The sequence below is a fragment of the Saccostrea cucullata genome, unplaced genomic scaffold, assembly GCF_032062105.1.
Source record: "Saccostrea cucullata isolate Sc308-1 unplaced genomic scaffold, CSIRO_AGI_Scuc_v1 ctg1494, whole genome shotgun sequence".
Lineage (NCBI taxonomy): Eukaryota > Metazoa > Mollusca > Bivalvia > Ostreida > Ostreidae > Saccostrea > Saccostrea cuccullata.
The window spans coordinates 47,502-65,743 of record NW_026918010.1 but is presented as its reverse complement, the minus strand read 5'-3'; the positions used below and the strand labels follow the sequence as shown (position 1 = coordinate 65,743).

The 18,242-nt window shown below is 32.4% G+C and overlaps 1 protein-coding gene and 1 long non-coding RNA gene across 3 annotated transcripts; both read right to left on the bottom strand.

Moving 5' to 3' along the window:
- Positions 1-1,088: 1,088 nt before the first annotated feature.
- Positions 1,089-7,726, bottom strand: LOC134232017 (uncharacterized). 2 transcript variants are annotated; one of them, XR_009984685.1, is made up of 4 exons: positions 7,346-7,726; positions 2,610-2,730; positions 1,893-1,963; positions 1,089-1,440 (listed from the first exon to the last, which is right to left on the bottom strand). It is a non-coding gene; the product is annotated as an uncharacterized LOC134232017 (long non-coding RNA). The 2 variants fall into 2 exon arrangements; XR_009984681.1 differs by lacking the exon at positions 7,346-7,726 and having other exon boundaries at positions 2,610-2,777.
- A 1,399-nt stretch (positions 7,727-9,125) lies between these two features.
- On the bottom strand, positions 9,126-13,700 carry LOC134232179 (SUMO-interacting motif-containing protein 1-like). Its single transcript, XM_062714156.1, has 8 exons — positions 13,455-13,700; positions 11,879-12,735; positions 11,279-11,632; positions 10,859-10,968; positions 10,657-10,749; positions 10,059-10,330; positions 9,738-9,952; positions 9,126-9,176 (listed from the first exon to the last, which is right to left on the bottom strand). Exons 2-8 carry the CDS (start codon positions 12,176-12,178, stop codon positions 9,126-9,128), a joined length of 1,395 nt encoding a protein of 464 aa, XP_062570140.1. The 5' UTR covers positions 12,179-12,735; positions 13,455-13,700.
- Positions 13,701-18,242: the final 4,542 nt, after the last annotated feature.

Below are 18,242 nucleotides of genomic sequence, written 5' to 3'. Positions count from 1 at the left end.
ACTGATGTAAAGGAGACTGGTCTGTAGTTTTCAGCTGAATGTCTATCACCCTTTTTATAGAAAGACGATATGTTTGCGCTAAGCCAGTCTTTTGGAAGTTTCCCAGTATCTAGAGAGTTTTGGTATATAATCAACAATGATGGTGCTATTTGGTCTGCGCATTGTTTAAGACTCTTTTTGGGATGTTATCAGGTCCGGTGTAAAGACGAAAAATGACCCCCATCGAATAATGACCGGGGGTCATTTTTCGCTGTCGAAAAATGACCCCCGGTCATTTTTCGACGTCGAAAAATGACCCTTTTGCCCGTAGAAAAAGTGTCACCACCCTAAAAATTTGCAGAACCTACACAGGAAAAATGTCCACATGTGTTAAACATATGTTAAACATGTGTTTAACATATATTTTTTACACATGTAAAACACATAAAAGGAGCACACATGTATAAGGTGTTTATTTTTACACATGTTAAACATATGTTTCACATGTGTTTAACATGTGTAAAAATAAACACACTGTATATTTATACATATGAAACATGTGTTAAACATGTGTTTTATATATGTTATACTTTATATGTGAATTATACGTGTATAATATTACTGTTTTACTTATTATCATTTTTATACTTTTTTCATGTCTGTCCACATATGTGAATCATATGAAAAGGGCAGCATATGTAAATCATATGAAATAGATACATGTGTTCTCTTTCAATATTTATCACAAGGAAAAACACATTTTTGTACACATTTAAAAATCAGATATTTCTGCTTTAGATGAAAATTCATTACATTCCAATGATCTATCTTCAAGGGTTAAATATTTGAAAACTAATATCTTAAAATGCTTACAACTTTTTTGATAAATTATTTTCATCAAGAGAAATAACTTATTTTTCAGTGTACTTTCTAAACAGGAAAGTATACAAACAAGTCAGTAGCATTTGTCGATACATATATTTTACAAATTCTAAGTTGAGTACAATTATAAGATTTCCACAAAATGATTAAATAGTTAAACATGCATACATGTACAAATGAATAACATAATTAGTCCATTCACTTTTTTATAAATTATATGATTTGTCATGAAAGTGTCCAAAGCAAAATTGAAATATCACATATAACATTTGTCATGTATTCTCTATTGTAAATTTATGGAAAAATCAAGTTATTTGATATTACAGCATACAAATAAGAATGGGAATTAAATCTTTACAGGTCAAATGCAGACAAGATTGTGTACATCCTCCCAATTTCATAATTATTTCATATATTTTCTTGTTCTTTTTCCTTCTGAATCTTTCAGTTTTCTTCAGTTGTCCTCCCTCTGATCTTCCATGAGCTTGACCATTTTGAACTCTCTTTGAACTGTACCATTAATGCAAATCCACCATTTCTCCCTTTCCTGAACAATTTCTTTGTGGCACAGAATGGTCTCTACAAAAATTTCAAAAGTAAAAATAAAACAATTCTTAAATTACAAAATCAATTCTACAAGTAATATTAAAGTTCTCAAACAAATGTATGCCCAATTCACCAACAGAGATATGATAAGAGATAAAACTAATGTTATATATGCTATACTAGGTGTTTTTCGGAATCCTATGTAATTTGCAAGACAATTACACTGTTGGAAGATATGCTTCATAATAAAGTCATAAAAAGCATTTTTTTTTATTTTGTCAATTAAATTTGGAATGTTCAAACAGTATTACTAATTCATATTGCCAAAAATTAAGAAGATTCTGACACAAATATTTTATTTCTGGACAAAATTGAAAAATACTACAGAGAAGTAGACAGGAAGAAAAACAGACAGTGTGATTCCAGGATATCACAAACGTTGTTGGGAAGAATATAACAAAGTTTATTTAACAGTGTGTAGTTACCTTAATTAAGCTTTTAAGCAAGTCTTGGATCTTGGGATTTATTCTTATGAGACGCTGACTGTATATTGAACCTCAGTTTCCTGTAAAACAAATATTCACACAGTAGATATCTTCTAAGCATAACTAAAACTTAATTAAACTACAAAACTACAACTACAAAAAAGAGAGAGTACATGTTTGTAGGTTCTTAATAGTCTTAATTAATATCTTACATTTTACCAGAAACTATGTTCTCTAGTGTTGGAAAAAAATAATAAATGTCAGGTAATGAATACCGGTACACAATAGATGTATATATCCAATGGATTAGCTAGCTGATGTACTTTCAACAATCAACACATATGCACATGTACTTGTACCTTGAAAGTTGGATGTCGCTGTTATTATTAATTTTTAACTGAAATTCAAAAATTCAATACCCCCCTCCCCCCTGAAGTCATTTACAGTACATGTACCAGTTTCATAGCTTTTAAAGCCAGCAAATTCTATTCATACTTTCCATATTTTAAAAGTGCACTGGATTAAAACTGTTTTATAATATAGAATAATGTTATTGTAGTATTGAGTTGGACTTATTATTTATGAAGTCGTGCAAACAATATAATGTAGAATTATAAAGGAACAAAAAGAAATTACAATGTATCAAGAAATATTTTGTCATGAAGGAGTCATTACAGATGTTTACTTTGATTTTTTATTGCAAGTATTTATTTTTACCTTTAATATTGTGAAGATACAATCTTCTGTCAAATCAGCTTTAGGATCAATCGCCAGTCTTATCAGCTTTGGGCTTTTTAGACGCAGCAATGTGACACTGAACTCAAGGTACTGCATGCATCTATAGGCCATAAAAACAAACACTTGTTATCAAGTTGATGAAAGAATCGACTTACAGCCATCTCAACATACATGAACACCAACTGACAGACACAATGGTTTCAAGGTTTCTACTTTCACTTTCATATCAGTACGTAACAAAAGGAAAACCAATAATGCCTTTAAAAAATAGCCTAACATGTAATGTTTACGTTCATTCAGAAACAAATTTATCCAAAATTACTTACCTGTATACAAATTAATATGTTTTACGGTGTGACCGTTGGGGCGAGCGCAGTTGTACCATCGAAAACACTTGAGATCAGCCACTTCGAACGTCAAGCCGCACGAGACTTCTCGACTAGCTGTGACGTCATACGACGTCACAAAGCTCGTCGGAGCTTACGGAGACAGCCGAGCGTCTGTTTGAAACTATAGAACTAGTGCAATTTTTGTCGAAAAACATTGCAGAGTTATTTCTTGTTTCTTTGAAAGATTTCTACAAACTGAAAGTCTGATATATGCTTTACGTTATTATTTATTTATTTATTCGGCAAAATTCGCGCAAAGGACATTGGGTAGTGCAGGAATTCTGGGAATGTTGCACAGAGAAATTTGGCTGACGTATGTACAGATTTCAATCCGAATTTTCTCTGTTCTTACACGTTAGTCTATTGAGCTCGCCTTCGCGACGCTCGCTGCGCTCGCTATAAAAAATAGTAATGCCTTTAGCATGTTTAGCCTAACATGTAACCGCTTACATTCACGGGCACAGGAAGTTAATATAAATATATCATGTATAAGAGTCATTTTCAAAATTTGTCCAAATTCCACCACCAGTATTTTGCAAAAATAAATGTGGCGATCTAAAGTTTTTAAAGTTTTATTTTAGCATTCAAACATCATAGATGCATAAACAATGTTAAAGCACAAAGAATTTTATTAACATATACTAAAAAAAACATTATATATGTACATGGACCCAACAATAAATGTCCATGGTGTTACTTAGTTAAAAGTCATAGTAAAATCATAATTTTAAAAAAAAATTTAAGGTTTTTAGAATAACAATCTCAACATAGTAATAAAATTATTCTATTGAATCAAACTGAAGTTTCATAACAGAAAATTATCAGATAAAGTATAGCTGGAAGTTGTAAGTGTTGTAACTTTTGTCTATATTTTACACGTTTACTTAAGGCATACATCATTTACCTCGGCACAAAATACTTGCTTTGCAAATAAACTTAGTATTAGAAAACGACAGTATTGTGTTGCAAGTTTCGATAAAATTGTATAAAGATTTAGAACATAAATATAGGAAAAATGTGTTGGTAACACCAAGGATATTTGCATAACACAAAGGACATAAAGGTTACACTAAGGATATTTTGTGTAATACTTAGAAAGAAACAATAAAGTTGTTCTCCTTCCTTCCGAAAAGGATAGTGATGAAATTACCCTAGAGGTGAATATAAGAGTATATGGTTTTAACATAAAAAATTGGCGGGGGATTTCTTTCACTTTACATTTTGAGTCTGACTAGTAATACCAAGGATAAAACAGTAACGACATAGACATAACTATCCAATCATAAGATATATGACAGTAGAAAAATGAAATCAAATTGTTATGCCCGAATAATAAATAATTACTATCACATGACTTTGAATCATTGATCAGTACTTGTTAGTGTATTTACATATCCAAGCAGAAGCTGTAACACCAATGACAAAAAATAACACAAAGGACACCTTTAAAAGATCCATAGGTTAACATATAGATGAGTCTTAGATCAGCTAGAACTAATTTTTAATAAAGAAATAATTGTGAAACTAGAACATGTACATGTATTTGTAAATGACCAGATTTCAAACATATAGAATGCATTAATCTTTTTATGGATTTTACATTTTCATTTCATTTATCTACAGCTAGCCTCTTTCCACAGTGAGCTCTCTACATAATACACATCTACAAGATATGATAGTGACAATATTATTAAAACATTAGCAATGCTATACCAGCTTTAATCTTTTACAGTTTTTGGCCTGTTAAAAAGGAACGTGCTTTTATGTTCTGTCTAACCCTGTGCATACATTTTAGTTCAATTTTTCTGTATCTTTATCCAGTCTCTCTTCCAAGGGATCTGATTTTTCTTCATCTGTAGTCTGATGTTCATTATTGACTCCATTTCTTTCTCTTCCAGGGTGTCAGTCTTTTCAGTTTCTTTAGTCGGATTTCCTATCAGGAACTCTTGACTTTTTTTAATCTGTACTCTTTTTCATTTTTTTCATTGATATTTTTCTGCCCTTTTTGCTCTTGTATCCACTGATCATTTGCCAAACTTTCATTGACAGTTCTTCAGGGTAACAATCAAACAAAGTGGCTTGAAATGTAGTGGTCTGCCACCATATCTGGCCTTGTTGTTGTCCAATGCTGCCTCGACTATATAATCTTCACCACCACTTTCCAAAAGCTTATGTACATACAAGGTTAAAAACTTCTTTCAGCACCAACTTTTACAGGATGTAGAACAATTCGAACACAGTCATGAGGGATTTCAGTTGGACAAATCTGAAGAACATCCTCGACTAAATGCAAAACTGTATTCTATGGTAATGACTGGTACATTGTCTCCTTAAAAACATCTTTTGAAATCCTTTTAGAACAGCTATGAACAATTTGTGACTTTTTCATCTAAGGGTTTATATGATTAAAAAACTTTAAATGCATTTGCAAAGAAATGTTCCGTATCTGATAAAGGTATTTTCAATTCAATGATATAAATCTACCTTTTACGTCTTGGATTTTATTGGCTTCATTGCAACTTTTTAATGTGTCTTGTTTACATCATCTTCATCAAGAGAACATAACTAGAATCCCCAGACTAAAGAAAACAAATCATATTCTGCCTTATTTCACATTCCCTTGTGTTACCTAAAACTTCCTTTGTGTTACCATTTTTAACCATCATATATTTTTAGCACTTCATTATTTATTGTTACTTGAATTGCAATATCCTACCACATTTGTTTTCTGCAATACAATGAACACAATCACCACTCCATATGTAATACGCTTGTTTCATTTTTCTATCTTTAATCCTTGCTGTGTCCCTTGAGTAACTGAATTTGTCTATGGTGTTACCATAGGTTACTTTAAAGAGCATAAAATGGGATATGATTGCATTACATAATGAATTTTGATATTTCAATTTATTCAAAAGGAATAAAAGTTGTATATTTTCCTACAGAAACAAAAGAACATGCAAGAGTATATTAATAACATAAATATTTAATCGTTTTTACATCCATTGTGTTACCAAACATTGTCCTTTGTGTAACTCAAATTATTTATTGAATTAATTTATAGCTCATGGAAACATAATATGAAAAATAAATGCCAATTTGATAAAAATATTTCTGTTATTTTATGTTGTAATAAACTTTACACAAATGTTGTATTAAAATTGGCAATTTAAAGGGTTTTTTTTTCAATTGGTCTGCGGAGTTACCCACTTCTGTCCTTTGCATAACCAAGACTGCAAAATCATATGATTTTCAAATGGTAAAAACATTTAGTAAATAATTTGTCATTTTAAAACAAAATTAGTTACTGGTTAGTTTTAATAAGGGAGGAAAATAAAACACATGACTCCAACTTTCATTCTTTTTAATTTTTTTCTATGTAAATTGTCCATGGAGTAATTAGATACGTCCTTAGAGTAACTTTTCTTGCAGTAACAAAATGGACAGTAACACCAGGGAATTATTATATAAATAATTGGAAGTATAAAAGCAATAACTGACTTATGAACATAAAGCACAGCTCCTAGATGATAGGTATTTTGTTACAAACTTGCTCAATGCATCAAAGAAATGGCAAATTAATTTATCATCACTATATCGAAGTAACTCCTAGGACTCAAAAATAAATTACTATTGCAATCAAACTTGCCTTCAACCACATATTGTGCCTATGGTATAAAAGATCTGTGTTAAGTGTCTCATGATATTTTGGCGGGAACAAGACCAAAAGAAGGAGGCTGATAGTGAAGAGTTTCTTTAGGAAAGATAACTGTTACAGATAACTTTTATGTCCTGGTTACTCCAAGGACACGGCAAAAATAACACACACTTACCATTAAAAAAAATCATATTCTTAGTCTTTTTCAATCACATTTTAGCATGCATTTAGACAGTATTAAACATGTACAACACAATAAAGGTCATTTTACACTGCTTAATTATATCTAATACATCAATAATCAGAGTTGAAGTCAAACATCCGGCGAAATCACAAGCAATTTTCTTTAATTTTAGTCAGGTTGAAGGACTTTTTTCAGTATTCAAGTCAATTTTTAATCGCACTTAATTTTTTTCTACACTAATAGATTGTTGTTAAATTCATCGGGTAAAAAAAAAATTGATTTTTATTGCAAAATTTTCAAAAAAGCTTGTATAACAGGAATTTGGACATTTTTTGAAAATGACCCATATAGTATGTGTATGTATAAAAAAAAAGAAGGGTCTTTTTTTATACATACACATACTATATATTTACATTAATTAACTTCCAGTGCCCGTGCTTACATTCAGTCAGATTGAGAAACATTTTTCACCAAAATTACTTACAGATCACTATCATTAGGTTTACGAAATGCATGACAAGTCACAATGATAAGAGTATTACATGTATATAGAAAGTTCATATGCACCTGTAACTATAATGAAATGATATTAAAACAATATGAATTAAAAGTCTTTTAAAATTGTTTGGAGATCACTTACCTTTCCAATACACCCAGCACGTCTGCTGCAGCAGTGACGTCAAAAATGACGTACATTTTCATCCGATAAAAGACAAAACCGGCCCGGAGACAAATACGGAATTATTTTAATTTTACTCAAGAAGTAAGCCAAGCCCAAAAGATTTAAAATGAAAAGAAAATGAATTCATTCTTTATCAATTTTGTCTGATAAATGCATTATTACAGAAAAAAAAATTGTGAAAGTTTTTTTAGAAGGGAAAGGGGGGGGGGGGATAAACAAAGTAAAACTTTACATGAGTAAAATTTTACTAACATTTACAAATTCTTTTGAATTAATGTACACACACATATGAGATAAAACTTAACATGTGTATAACATGTGAATATGAATACACATATATTTCATATAAATTAAACATGTATAATTCATCTGTATTTTCGCACACATATATTACATATATATAACATGTGTTATACATATGTGGTGAAAAACATGTGTTTTACATATATATTATCTCACAGGTGTATTACATGTGTATATTATATATGTTTTACATATAAATAAAACACATATTTTATATGTGTTTATTTACACACATGTATTACATGTGAAAAACGTGTTGAACACATGTGAAACCAAACACATGTTTAACACATGTGGACATTTTTCCTGTGTACGTGAAGAAAAATGACCCCCGTAGAAAAATGACTCCCTGTGGATTAAAGCTGAAATTTTTAGGATGGCAAAAAAAAAAAAAAAAATAGATAAAGAAGCATATTGGCCAAAATGCTCACCTGAGCTAATTGGGAATATTCAGAATCTAAAGGAGTAAAAGATTTATCGAGTCTCAAGGGTTATGTAAACATTGCTTTTCGATGGTGGAAATCATCGTACTGACAGAAAAAATCAGCAGTATTATATATTTTTATATCCTCCGCTTGAAAAGCGGGAGGGTATATAGTGATCGGGATGTCCGTCCGTCCGTCTGTTACGCTTTGCGGTATCCATCTCTTATCCGCAACTCCTCATATATAAAAAGATGTGTTTGTGAAACAGCTATGCCCCTGTATGGCAACATAATGAAGATTAAACTTTTCTTAAATGCAGTTTAAATATATTGGTACCCAGGGTCTTCTCACAAGAAATACAACTGCAAAAATAGGAAAGCCCTAGCACAACTTGTTCAATAGTAATGGCTACGGGTAAGTTTTTGAAAGGTAGGTCAAACTCAAAGATCAAAGGGTCAAAGTTGATGGTTTCTTAAGAAAGGTTTAATGTAACAAGGATAACTTATGTGAAGTCTGAAAACCCCAGCCCTTATCGTTCAAAAGCTAAGGCCAAGGTTAAAGTTTTTTTCATAAGTACGGAAATCTCCAAGGTCAAAAGGTGGTACCCAAAGTAAGGTCTTGTCACAAGGAATACACATATTAAATATGAAAGTCATAGCTCCAATAAATGATAAGTTATGGTCAAGTTAAATTTTTGCGGACAAACAGACCGCCAGATAGACATTCTTCGATTACGGGGACATAAAAAGAAATGGTCTTCAATTAACTTTTCATATCATGATACAGTATAAAGAAAACGTTACAAAAATGAAAATGTTTGTTCTGATTTTCATATTAAGGATGAATTCTGCTGATCATTTTACCACAAGTGGGTCTTCGTACTTAAACGTGTCGTAAAATTCAAACTGACAACAATTTAAAAACAAGTTTTTAAAGTTTTTTATGATTTACATGTTTAACTATACTTATTTTTAAATAAAAAATCTTTCTAATTTGTATTGATGATCAAGACGTGTGGAAAAATACGATATTTACGACATAGGCCTAAGAAAGTCGACAAGTGAAATCGACATGATCGAGAGGGGAAGAGTACTAGTCTAGGTCACCTACACGTTTGTTGCATCGATTATGGTTGGCCGTTCTACTCACAATTATTTATTTTTACTCCACTAAAATTATTTTTACTGCAGTAAAAATAAAACACTGGCCAATGCTACTCACAATTAAATATTTTTACTCCAGTAAAAATATTTTTACTCCAGTAAAATTATTTTTACTCCAGTAAAAATCATTTTTACTCCAGTAAAAATCATTTAATTTCTTACTGAAGTAAGATTACTCTTTGGCCACATTACTCACATTTAATTAATTTTACTGCAGTAAAAATAAAACACTGGCCATCTAACAACATTCTGATTTCTTAGCATTTATTAATATATTAACATTATTACTGAAAAAAAATGTACTTTTTCCAAGATTTCCTTTGGACCTTCCATCAAATCCTCTGGGTCCAGTGAATCGTATTTTCCATTTAGTATATAGTCCGTGATACACTCTGAGAAGATTGGTGCTCCTGGACCATCTTGAAGAATGGATAATGCAACTAGCTGTCCAAGGTGGAAAAAAGTGTTCTTTTTCCTTTCCATAAAATTTGCTTGGAAACTAAGTCTTCCTTCCTTTCCTGTCAATAAAAGGGAAACAAAATCATTGACACCAGGATATCATTGTTCAAGTTTTTGCAGATATTATCCACAGATTATATGGTCATTAATGTACGTAATTTTTACCTGTCACAAAAATTGAATGCGAGAGCTGATACAGAAAAAGACTCCAAAACTCTCTCCTTAGTCCACCTACATCAACCCCCTGCTCTCCACAAAATTTAATTTGGAGAGGACTGTGAAGGTCTTCCTGGGAGTACCTGATTATAGCTATAGCATCCATTAGAACATGTTCCCTCCTTACTTCTAGTAAGAGAGGGTCTTCGGATCGCATATTAATGAAATTTTCTCGATTTTGTAGTATAAATTCTTTTATATCATCTACAGAGGAACTTGGTCTGAAAAATAAAAGAATTTCTTATTTCAATGTCTATAAAGTATATAAAAATACAAATTTCATTGCCTTTTTTTGAAGTTGGAAAAAGTGTATTTGATACTGGTGAACTGTTGCAACAGAAAAATTAAATGCATAATTTCTATGGCACATGACATTGTTTATCATGTACAGTTTCACAATAATTACAGAATTTACCTTACTATTACTGTTAATTAATGAATTAAAATAATGGTGTTTTCTTTTTAATATGTTCCAGTCACTTTGTGGAAGTGGTGTAAGAAAACCCTCACACCTTAGAATTTTTCAAAGCAAATAAAAAAGTTTTACCTTGACAATACAGAAGGAAGCACCTCTGGGACAAAGTCATTGATTCTGTTGTGGTCAATGATGGCATTTTCTATTGATGGTGTAATGAAAGACCTGTTGTGAAATATACATGTATATGTTCATAATTAAGATTTTAATTAAATTGCTTAAATTGATAGCAAAAAAGTTTATTTATTGGCAAAAGTAGATAAGAAGTAATCACCTGGTTTCTAAATCAATAAGCTGTCTAACTGGTCCAGCATTGTTTACAGAAGGGTTAGCTTCTCTAAACTGAACCGTTGGTGTACCCGCACAAACAAATCTGTAGTTTACCTGTAAAAAGAGATGTTTGCAAAACACTTATGCCCTCTCCACAAAAAAATTGAAATTGTTCCATGTCCAAGGGGCATAACTCTGTCCCAAATAGCTCAATCGTAGCCAAAATAGAACTCGGCCTATATACTGATACGATAAATTAAATCGTGAAATAAAATTTTCGTGAATAAAAGTTGGTTTACAGTTTTACCTCTTCAACCCAATGAAATTATTCATTAATGAATTTAAAACTTAGACTTTTTGCTTTTAAATCTACAATTTTTAATACATGTATCAGTCTACTGGTACAAATGATTCCTTCTGTTACCTGGGACTGATCATTACTGCTAGACATCTGTCCACTACTGCTGGGTATCTGTCCACTACTGCTGGGTATTTGTCCACTACTGCTAGACATCTGTCCACTACTGCTGGGTATCTGTCCACTACTGCTGGACATCTGTCCAATACTGCTGGGTATCTGTGCAATACTGCTGGACATCTGTCCACTACTGCTGGGTATTTGTCCACTACTGCTGGACATTTGTCCAATACTGCTGGGTATCTGTCCATTACTGCTGGGCATCTGTCCAAAACTGTTAGGTATCTGTCCAGTACTGCTGCCCGAAGGTGTCTGTTCTGGTGTGTCCCTCTCCTGTGTGGATGGTGTCACCGATTCAACCTTAAATAATCAAAAAATATATAAAATACATTTACACACTTGAACTAAGGGATTTAACTGATTCAGGGGTCCTAAAATAAATTACTGGAATGTAAAATGGGTTGGCAAATGATCAAATCTTCCATAAAGCCCTTTGGGCTTCATGGGATTTTTATCACTTGACCAACCCGTTTTATATTCCAATAAAACTTTTAAAAAAATACCTTATTTCTTAAATATTAACTTTTTAAACAATATTACATGTACCTGGGACTGACCACTACTGCCAGGTATCTGACCACTACTGCTGGGTATCTGTCCAATACTGCTGGGTATCTGTCCAATACTGCTGGGTATCTGTCCAGTACTGCTGGGTATCTGTCCAATACTGCTGGGTATCTGTCTAATACTGCTGGGTATCTGTGCAATACTGCTGGGTATCTGTGCAATACTGCTGGGTATCTGTCCACTACTGCTGGGTATCTGACCACTACTGCTGGGTATCTGTCCACTACTGCTGGGTATCTGTGCAATACTGCTGGGTATCTGTGCAATACTGCTGGACATCTGTCTAATACTGCTGGGTATCTGTCCAGTACTGCTGCCTGAAGGTGTCTGTTCTGGCGTGTCGCTTTCCTGTGTGGATGGTGTCACTGATTCAACCTTTTAAAAATAGTTTTAAAAATATAGCGATTTGGTTTCCTTTCAAATGAATACTATTTTCTACAACCCTTCTTTTAAAACATGAACTTTGACTATCAATACCTAGTATAAAATGATTTTTGTGTGACATTTGTTCTAATATGATGAAATACAGCAATTTAATTTATAAGTCTTTTTGCATTTAAGGCTTAGAAATTTGATTCTTGATAAAGGGAGGGTTACCCAGTGTACATCAAGTTCACCGTCAGGCATAATATATAATGCAGAACACTTCATTTGTCCCCACTGCTTTATACATGCTGGAGTGGTAGAATGTTCAGGCAGAGGTTCCAGCTTTCTTTTGTCCAGTTTACACAGTTTGTAAGTGGATGTTCCAAGCAAGGGGTATTTCCTCCTTATAAACTGGTCCATCTCCTCTTTGGTCCAATCTAAAGATAGTTTCTCTTTGCATCTTGTGGAGCCTTGGTAAAAATGAATAATTTCAAACCTCTAATTTTTTTTTTTATTTTTTTTTTTATAAATAGTATACACTAACAATGGTTTCATTGACAAATAATACCCAATAAAATATTTAAGATTCATATAAGACAGCTAGACAGACGGACGCCGGACAAAATGAGATCAGAAAAGCTCTATATGGCAAAGCCCTTTCAAACAATTACGCACTTTGAAAATTTTTTTTTAAAGTGCGTTTTTGGGACATTCTCAACGCATTTAAAAAAAAAATTCATAGTGTGTTAAGACTGTACATAAAACCATATACCATAGGGACATATGACGAACTTTGAAAAAAATGTATAGGACAAAAATTCTATACTTAGATTTTAGTTATTGAGAAAATCAAAATGTAATACACAGTAATTATATATTTCGAAAAACTTTTTAATTTGCATGTATTGTTTTAACACCATTGAGAACTAGGAGAAGACGAGTAGAATTATTGCTTCTCAGCCCAACTCTTTTTCTTTTACATTACCGTCGGTATCAAATTGAAAGTGGAATACCCCCCCCCAGCCCAGGTAGTCCCCAATTTTCAATGCTCATTTTATGTATATTTTTGACATTTTTGTGTCTAGCCCCCCCCCTTCCCCTCATCACGGTACCGATACATATGCTACTCCCAAATATATGCATTCCATCTACTGGTACATTTATAAACAGGTTACTTTTCAAAACTTACCAAGACCAACTTTGTTCAGCTTTGCAATTTCCACACCCGAAATATACACCCCTGGTTTCTGTAAGCAGCAAAGGCGCATGCGTAGATCATTCGTGGGTCTACCCCTCTTTCTTAGTCTAGATCTATTCCCTCGACTTTGTCTACCCTGGTTTCTAAACAAACTGAATCTGAAATTAATTATGTACCGGTATTATATAATATTCTTTTTGTCCAGAATTATAAATCAATCTTTAGAAAAAAATAGGAATTTAAACAAATTAAGCTTAAATAATGTTCTATTATGGCAATCTTACATATATACATGTACTAGTAGAAAACTTTTCACTGTGTTACACAAGTATATGACTATATATATCAGTATTTATTAAAATGTACTTGCCCCATGACGGCCCTTGATTGATCAATAAACTGCTGAGTAATTGAATATCACTGGATATTTAGCATTTTAATTTTGTTAAAAAAATAATGAATTATTCTTATTTGTGGCGTCATTACTTCACTAAATTTATATAAATAGTATCATTGATCTAATTACACGTTTATATATATACATGATATATGGCAAATAGATGGAAAGATTTCAGTTTAGGTTCACTCCCCCTCCCCCTCTAATTAATTTATGGATTTGCCCCTATATGCGAAGTACTTGATATCCGTACCTTTGTACGATCGATGGATTTCCGGCGCTGTCCTGGTCCGGAGAACTAGTGGTGATCTGAGAGATAGATCTGGCGATCCTTGCCCCTCTCCTCTGCAATCTTCGGACGATATGAGCCCTGTCATGCAGTCTCGAAATCTCAGGCAAAAAGTCATCCGTATCTGAACCATCCATATTTTCCATTTGACGCGTATTATATACCGGTATATATATTACAAAAATCGTAACTTTTGCAAAAGATATATTTTTTCCTATGCAGAATGCTATAACAGAACAGGTCCAAAACAGAGTGGAAGTATAACTGACTCAATTCAATTAAATTCGATGCATTGAGTCAATAAAACAATTTTAGAGAGTTGAAATGTCAATCTCAATCAACATTAATTTATAGAGCAGGAAATGACAAAAATAAGCAAATTCCATTCAAAGGTATACCAGTGTAAGATCTGGCTATAAAATTTGATAACAGCCATCGGCAAATGACATCGATATCGTGAGACTGAGGAGAGAGATGTCAGATGACGAAGCATTACAAACACGTGCAAAAATTGCCCCTAGAGGTCAAATAATTTAAAAACAATTAATTTCCACAAATGTGAAGATCTAGCCCTAAACTGATTTCTATTTTGTACTAGCTAACAATTTTTGAAAACTTAAATAGAAAGTACCCAATATGAATTGATTTACTTGGCAGTTTGGATATTGAGTTAATTAAAAAACCAAAGTTATGATATCAAAAGATGCGGAACTGTCTTCTATATGTTTATCATAGAAACTTTTTCATATCATTCAGTCTATAATTTCACGAGAAAAACTTCTTAAATTATATACATAGTGCTGCTACTGTTGGCACAGCCAAATATTTTAAGTTGGGGACACTATCAACTACCAGAAATTCCTTGACAAGCGGAAAAAGGCATAAGAAGTTTAATTAATTGATCTCTCCTATAGTATCACTACATGTTTTCTATACTCTTAATATGTTTTTTAAAGATTATATTGTATACTGTATATCGGCAAATCCGTACAGTATAGTCCATTTGCAGTTATATTCCCTGTCTTAGGCGTAGGAAGCACATTGAAAGTCTATGTATATCATGTCATGTGTAAACAGTCTGGGGAATTTTCCCCGTTGAGCTATGAGTCACCAAATATCTAACATGGACTGTGATTGGTTGATTTTCACTTGAGTAAAAATATTTAATTGTGAGTAGAAATGGCCAGTGTTATATTTTTACTGCAGTAAAAATATTTTTACTGTAGTAAAATTAATTAATTGTGAGTTAAATGGCCACATTGCATTTTTACTCCAGTAGAGAAGTAAATTATTTTTACTGGAGTAAAAATAATTTTACTGGAGTAAAAATAATTTTACTGGAGTAAAAATATTTAATTGTGAGTAGCATTGGCCAGTGTTTTATTTTTACTGCAGTAAAAATAATTTTAGTGGAGTAAAAATAAATAATTGTGAGTAGAACGGCCAACCATAATCGATGCATGGTCTCACACCAAACGTCTAGGAGCATTCCACTATAAATATTTTTACTTCAGAACGAGGCTTATCCAGAATTTGATAAAGCCTGTGATTGGTTGAACAAAAATAAACATTTGACAGCAGAGTTTTGGCTGATCTTAGAATCGACTTTCCTTTAAAAACATCACAGAAAGTATGCCTGGAGAAATTAGCAAATAGGTTCGACATATTTGCAGTGCTAGCTACGGGTTATGGGAAGTCAATGCTATTCGTTATTTGACCGAAATTGATGCTTGAAGTTGAAGATAATTTACAGTGTGCCGTAGTAATTTATATAGGTCATTAGTCATCTGGTACACACAGTGCGTATGCAGGTGTAGGAGTTTGCAGATGAAATAATAATCAGTCTAAATGTTAGAGTACACACTTTCTAATCACTTGCTGAATTAAAAAAAAAAAGAAATGTATAGAATGTTTGACAGTATATATGCTTATTTACTTTTTAAACGTAATGACTTTCAGCGGAGTCGCCATAAAAATTTAGAGTTAACGTTCTTTAACAGCGCCGCCCCGTGGTGAAAATTTTATCTACAGTATGCTCCAAGGCGTTTGAGTGGGGGGTCAAACGACTTGCGTGACCTAGGCTAGAAGAGTACGGGATCTCCCGTTTCAAAGCGAACAGGAATATCCAATGGCACTCCGTAATAAAAGAGCCAACCGACAGAAATTTTAAAACATTTAAAAAATCGCCGATATCACAATCAGGCCATGTACATTCTCGAAAGCGGTCCCCAAACATGCCAGCCAAGAGCGCCGAAGTGTGCTGACTACGTTCCAGTAGCAGTGGAAAAGCGAAAATGTAGGTTTCCGATGCTTTCAAACTTATTGAAATAGCAATGTTTATGCATTATAGATACAAAAGTTTCAAAATACCTAGTATACTGTCACATCGCAAACTGAACATATTATATTCTACCTACATGTAGGCATAAGGGGTCTTCAGATTCGTGCAGACGACAATATTCGTAATATCCTTTTCATTGCAACTTTAGCTCGTAGTATATGGTAAAATTCCTTTGATATTGTAAATGCAGAATATCTATCCAAAATTTATAGACATACCGTACGAAAATAATAAGATAACATCTATAATTTTTAGCTGTTTACATTCGATAAAAACTAGGTCGCTTCATTCTATGGCGGCCTATGCGGATAAAAAAAATGGAATATTTCTGAAACATCATAGAACATATAGAAATTATTTGATTCTAAACTACAGGCTTGGGTTCATAAAAACAAAGTCAGATAAACAAAATAATAATTTTACATTTTTTGAACAATGAAATTAACAGTAATTATAATGTATTTTTTTTCTAAAATAATTTTTTTCAGGTAAGTCTTGTTGTCACAAGAATCACAAATGAACTTAAGAAGAGAGCAGGTTTTTAGAACCACTAGAATCGGATGGAGAAATCCATGCAAATCAGACTGAGAAAGTGGGACTGGATTTGACTAATCCCAGGGAAGCCACCATCCAACACCACAAACCAGAACCCAATCTAGAACCCGCAGGGCAAGAGAAAGAGAGGACATCTAACAAACTATTATGAAGTTTTATTTGTTAAATAATAACTTTTTGTTCATAAAAAGCTTTTCTTAACAAAATTGCAATTATTACCTGAAATTATTACACAAATTTTGAATATTTTGCGAATAAAACACATACTTTGAAGCCTAAATGCCTTGATTTATTTTCATGAAATGCTAAAAAAAGAAATAGGGGATGGGGATATAAAAAATATCAAAACTTTCTTATATGTTCACTAACCCCTACTTTTCATACTGTGAAAAGGAACCATAATACCTAAAGAAACTGTACAACAATTTTCTCAAAAAGTTTAATTGTAGAAATATGTTTTTCCCTGTTTTTTTTTTAGCAATTTTATGGGGAAAAATTTACCTAAATTTGACACCGGTGAGCAACATTTTAAGGTACAAGTTATCTATTTGGTGTTTATTTGCTCATATTTTGCTTAAAAAATTCACTTTGCAATACTTTCAAGTAAATTTAAGCCAAATTAGGTTTAAATTGAGTGTATTTGTAACTTTATGAGGTATTTTTATGGTCTAATAGCTATTTTTAATGAAATTTCAAATGCTCTATTTTGGCCTATGTTGGAGGGGTTGAATCTCTCTTGGATGAACACTAACATACACTTTTCTTGTCTTTAAATTATTCCTTGGATATTACACTTTCAGAAAAGTATAAGCATGTGGAAAGTTTAATGCACGTTTTTTTTCCGCGTATCAGCAGAATACATCCTTAAATACTCTGAAAAATATTCTCAGAACTGGAGTAAAACAAGAATTAAGAAATGTAATGAATACTGTGTGCTAAATCAAATGGTGATGTCTACATGTATAGTTTTTGCATTAGAATGTGTATTTTGCACTAGCCCATAGCTTTACAGAGCATATTTTAGGTGTTATACCCACCCCACTCCCTTACTTATTTAGGAAGAAGTCAATTATCAACAAAAGCATGAAAAAAACCACCTTACCTTTATTTTTCTATAAGGAGCGACTAATAATAAGCTTAAATAATCTACTATTCTACTAATTGTCAAGTGTTACTTTGCCACAATACTTTCAAGTA

Excerpts from the sequence above, each read along its gene's own strand:
- LOC134232179 (XM_062714156.1), bottom strand. The coding sequence starts at position 12,178 with ATGTCCAGCAGTATTGCACAGATACCCAGCAGTATTGCACAGATACCC. Across the intron at positions 9,953-10,058 it reads GCATTCAATTTTTGTGACAG|GAAAGGAAGGAAGACTTAGT; the intron begins GTAAAAATTACG and ends TTTTATTGACAG. Across the intron at positions 9,177-9,737 it reads CAAAGGAAATCTTGGAAAAA|TTTGAATTTTACGACACGTT; the intron begins GTACATTTTTTT and ends AATTGTTGTCAG.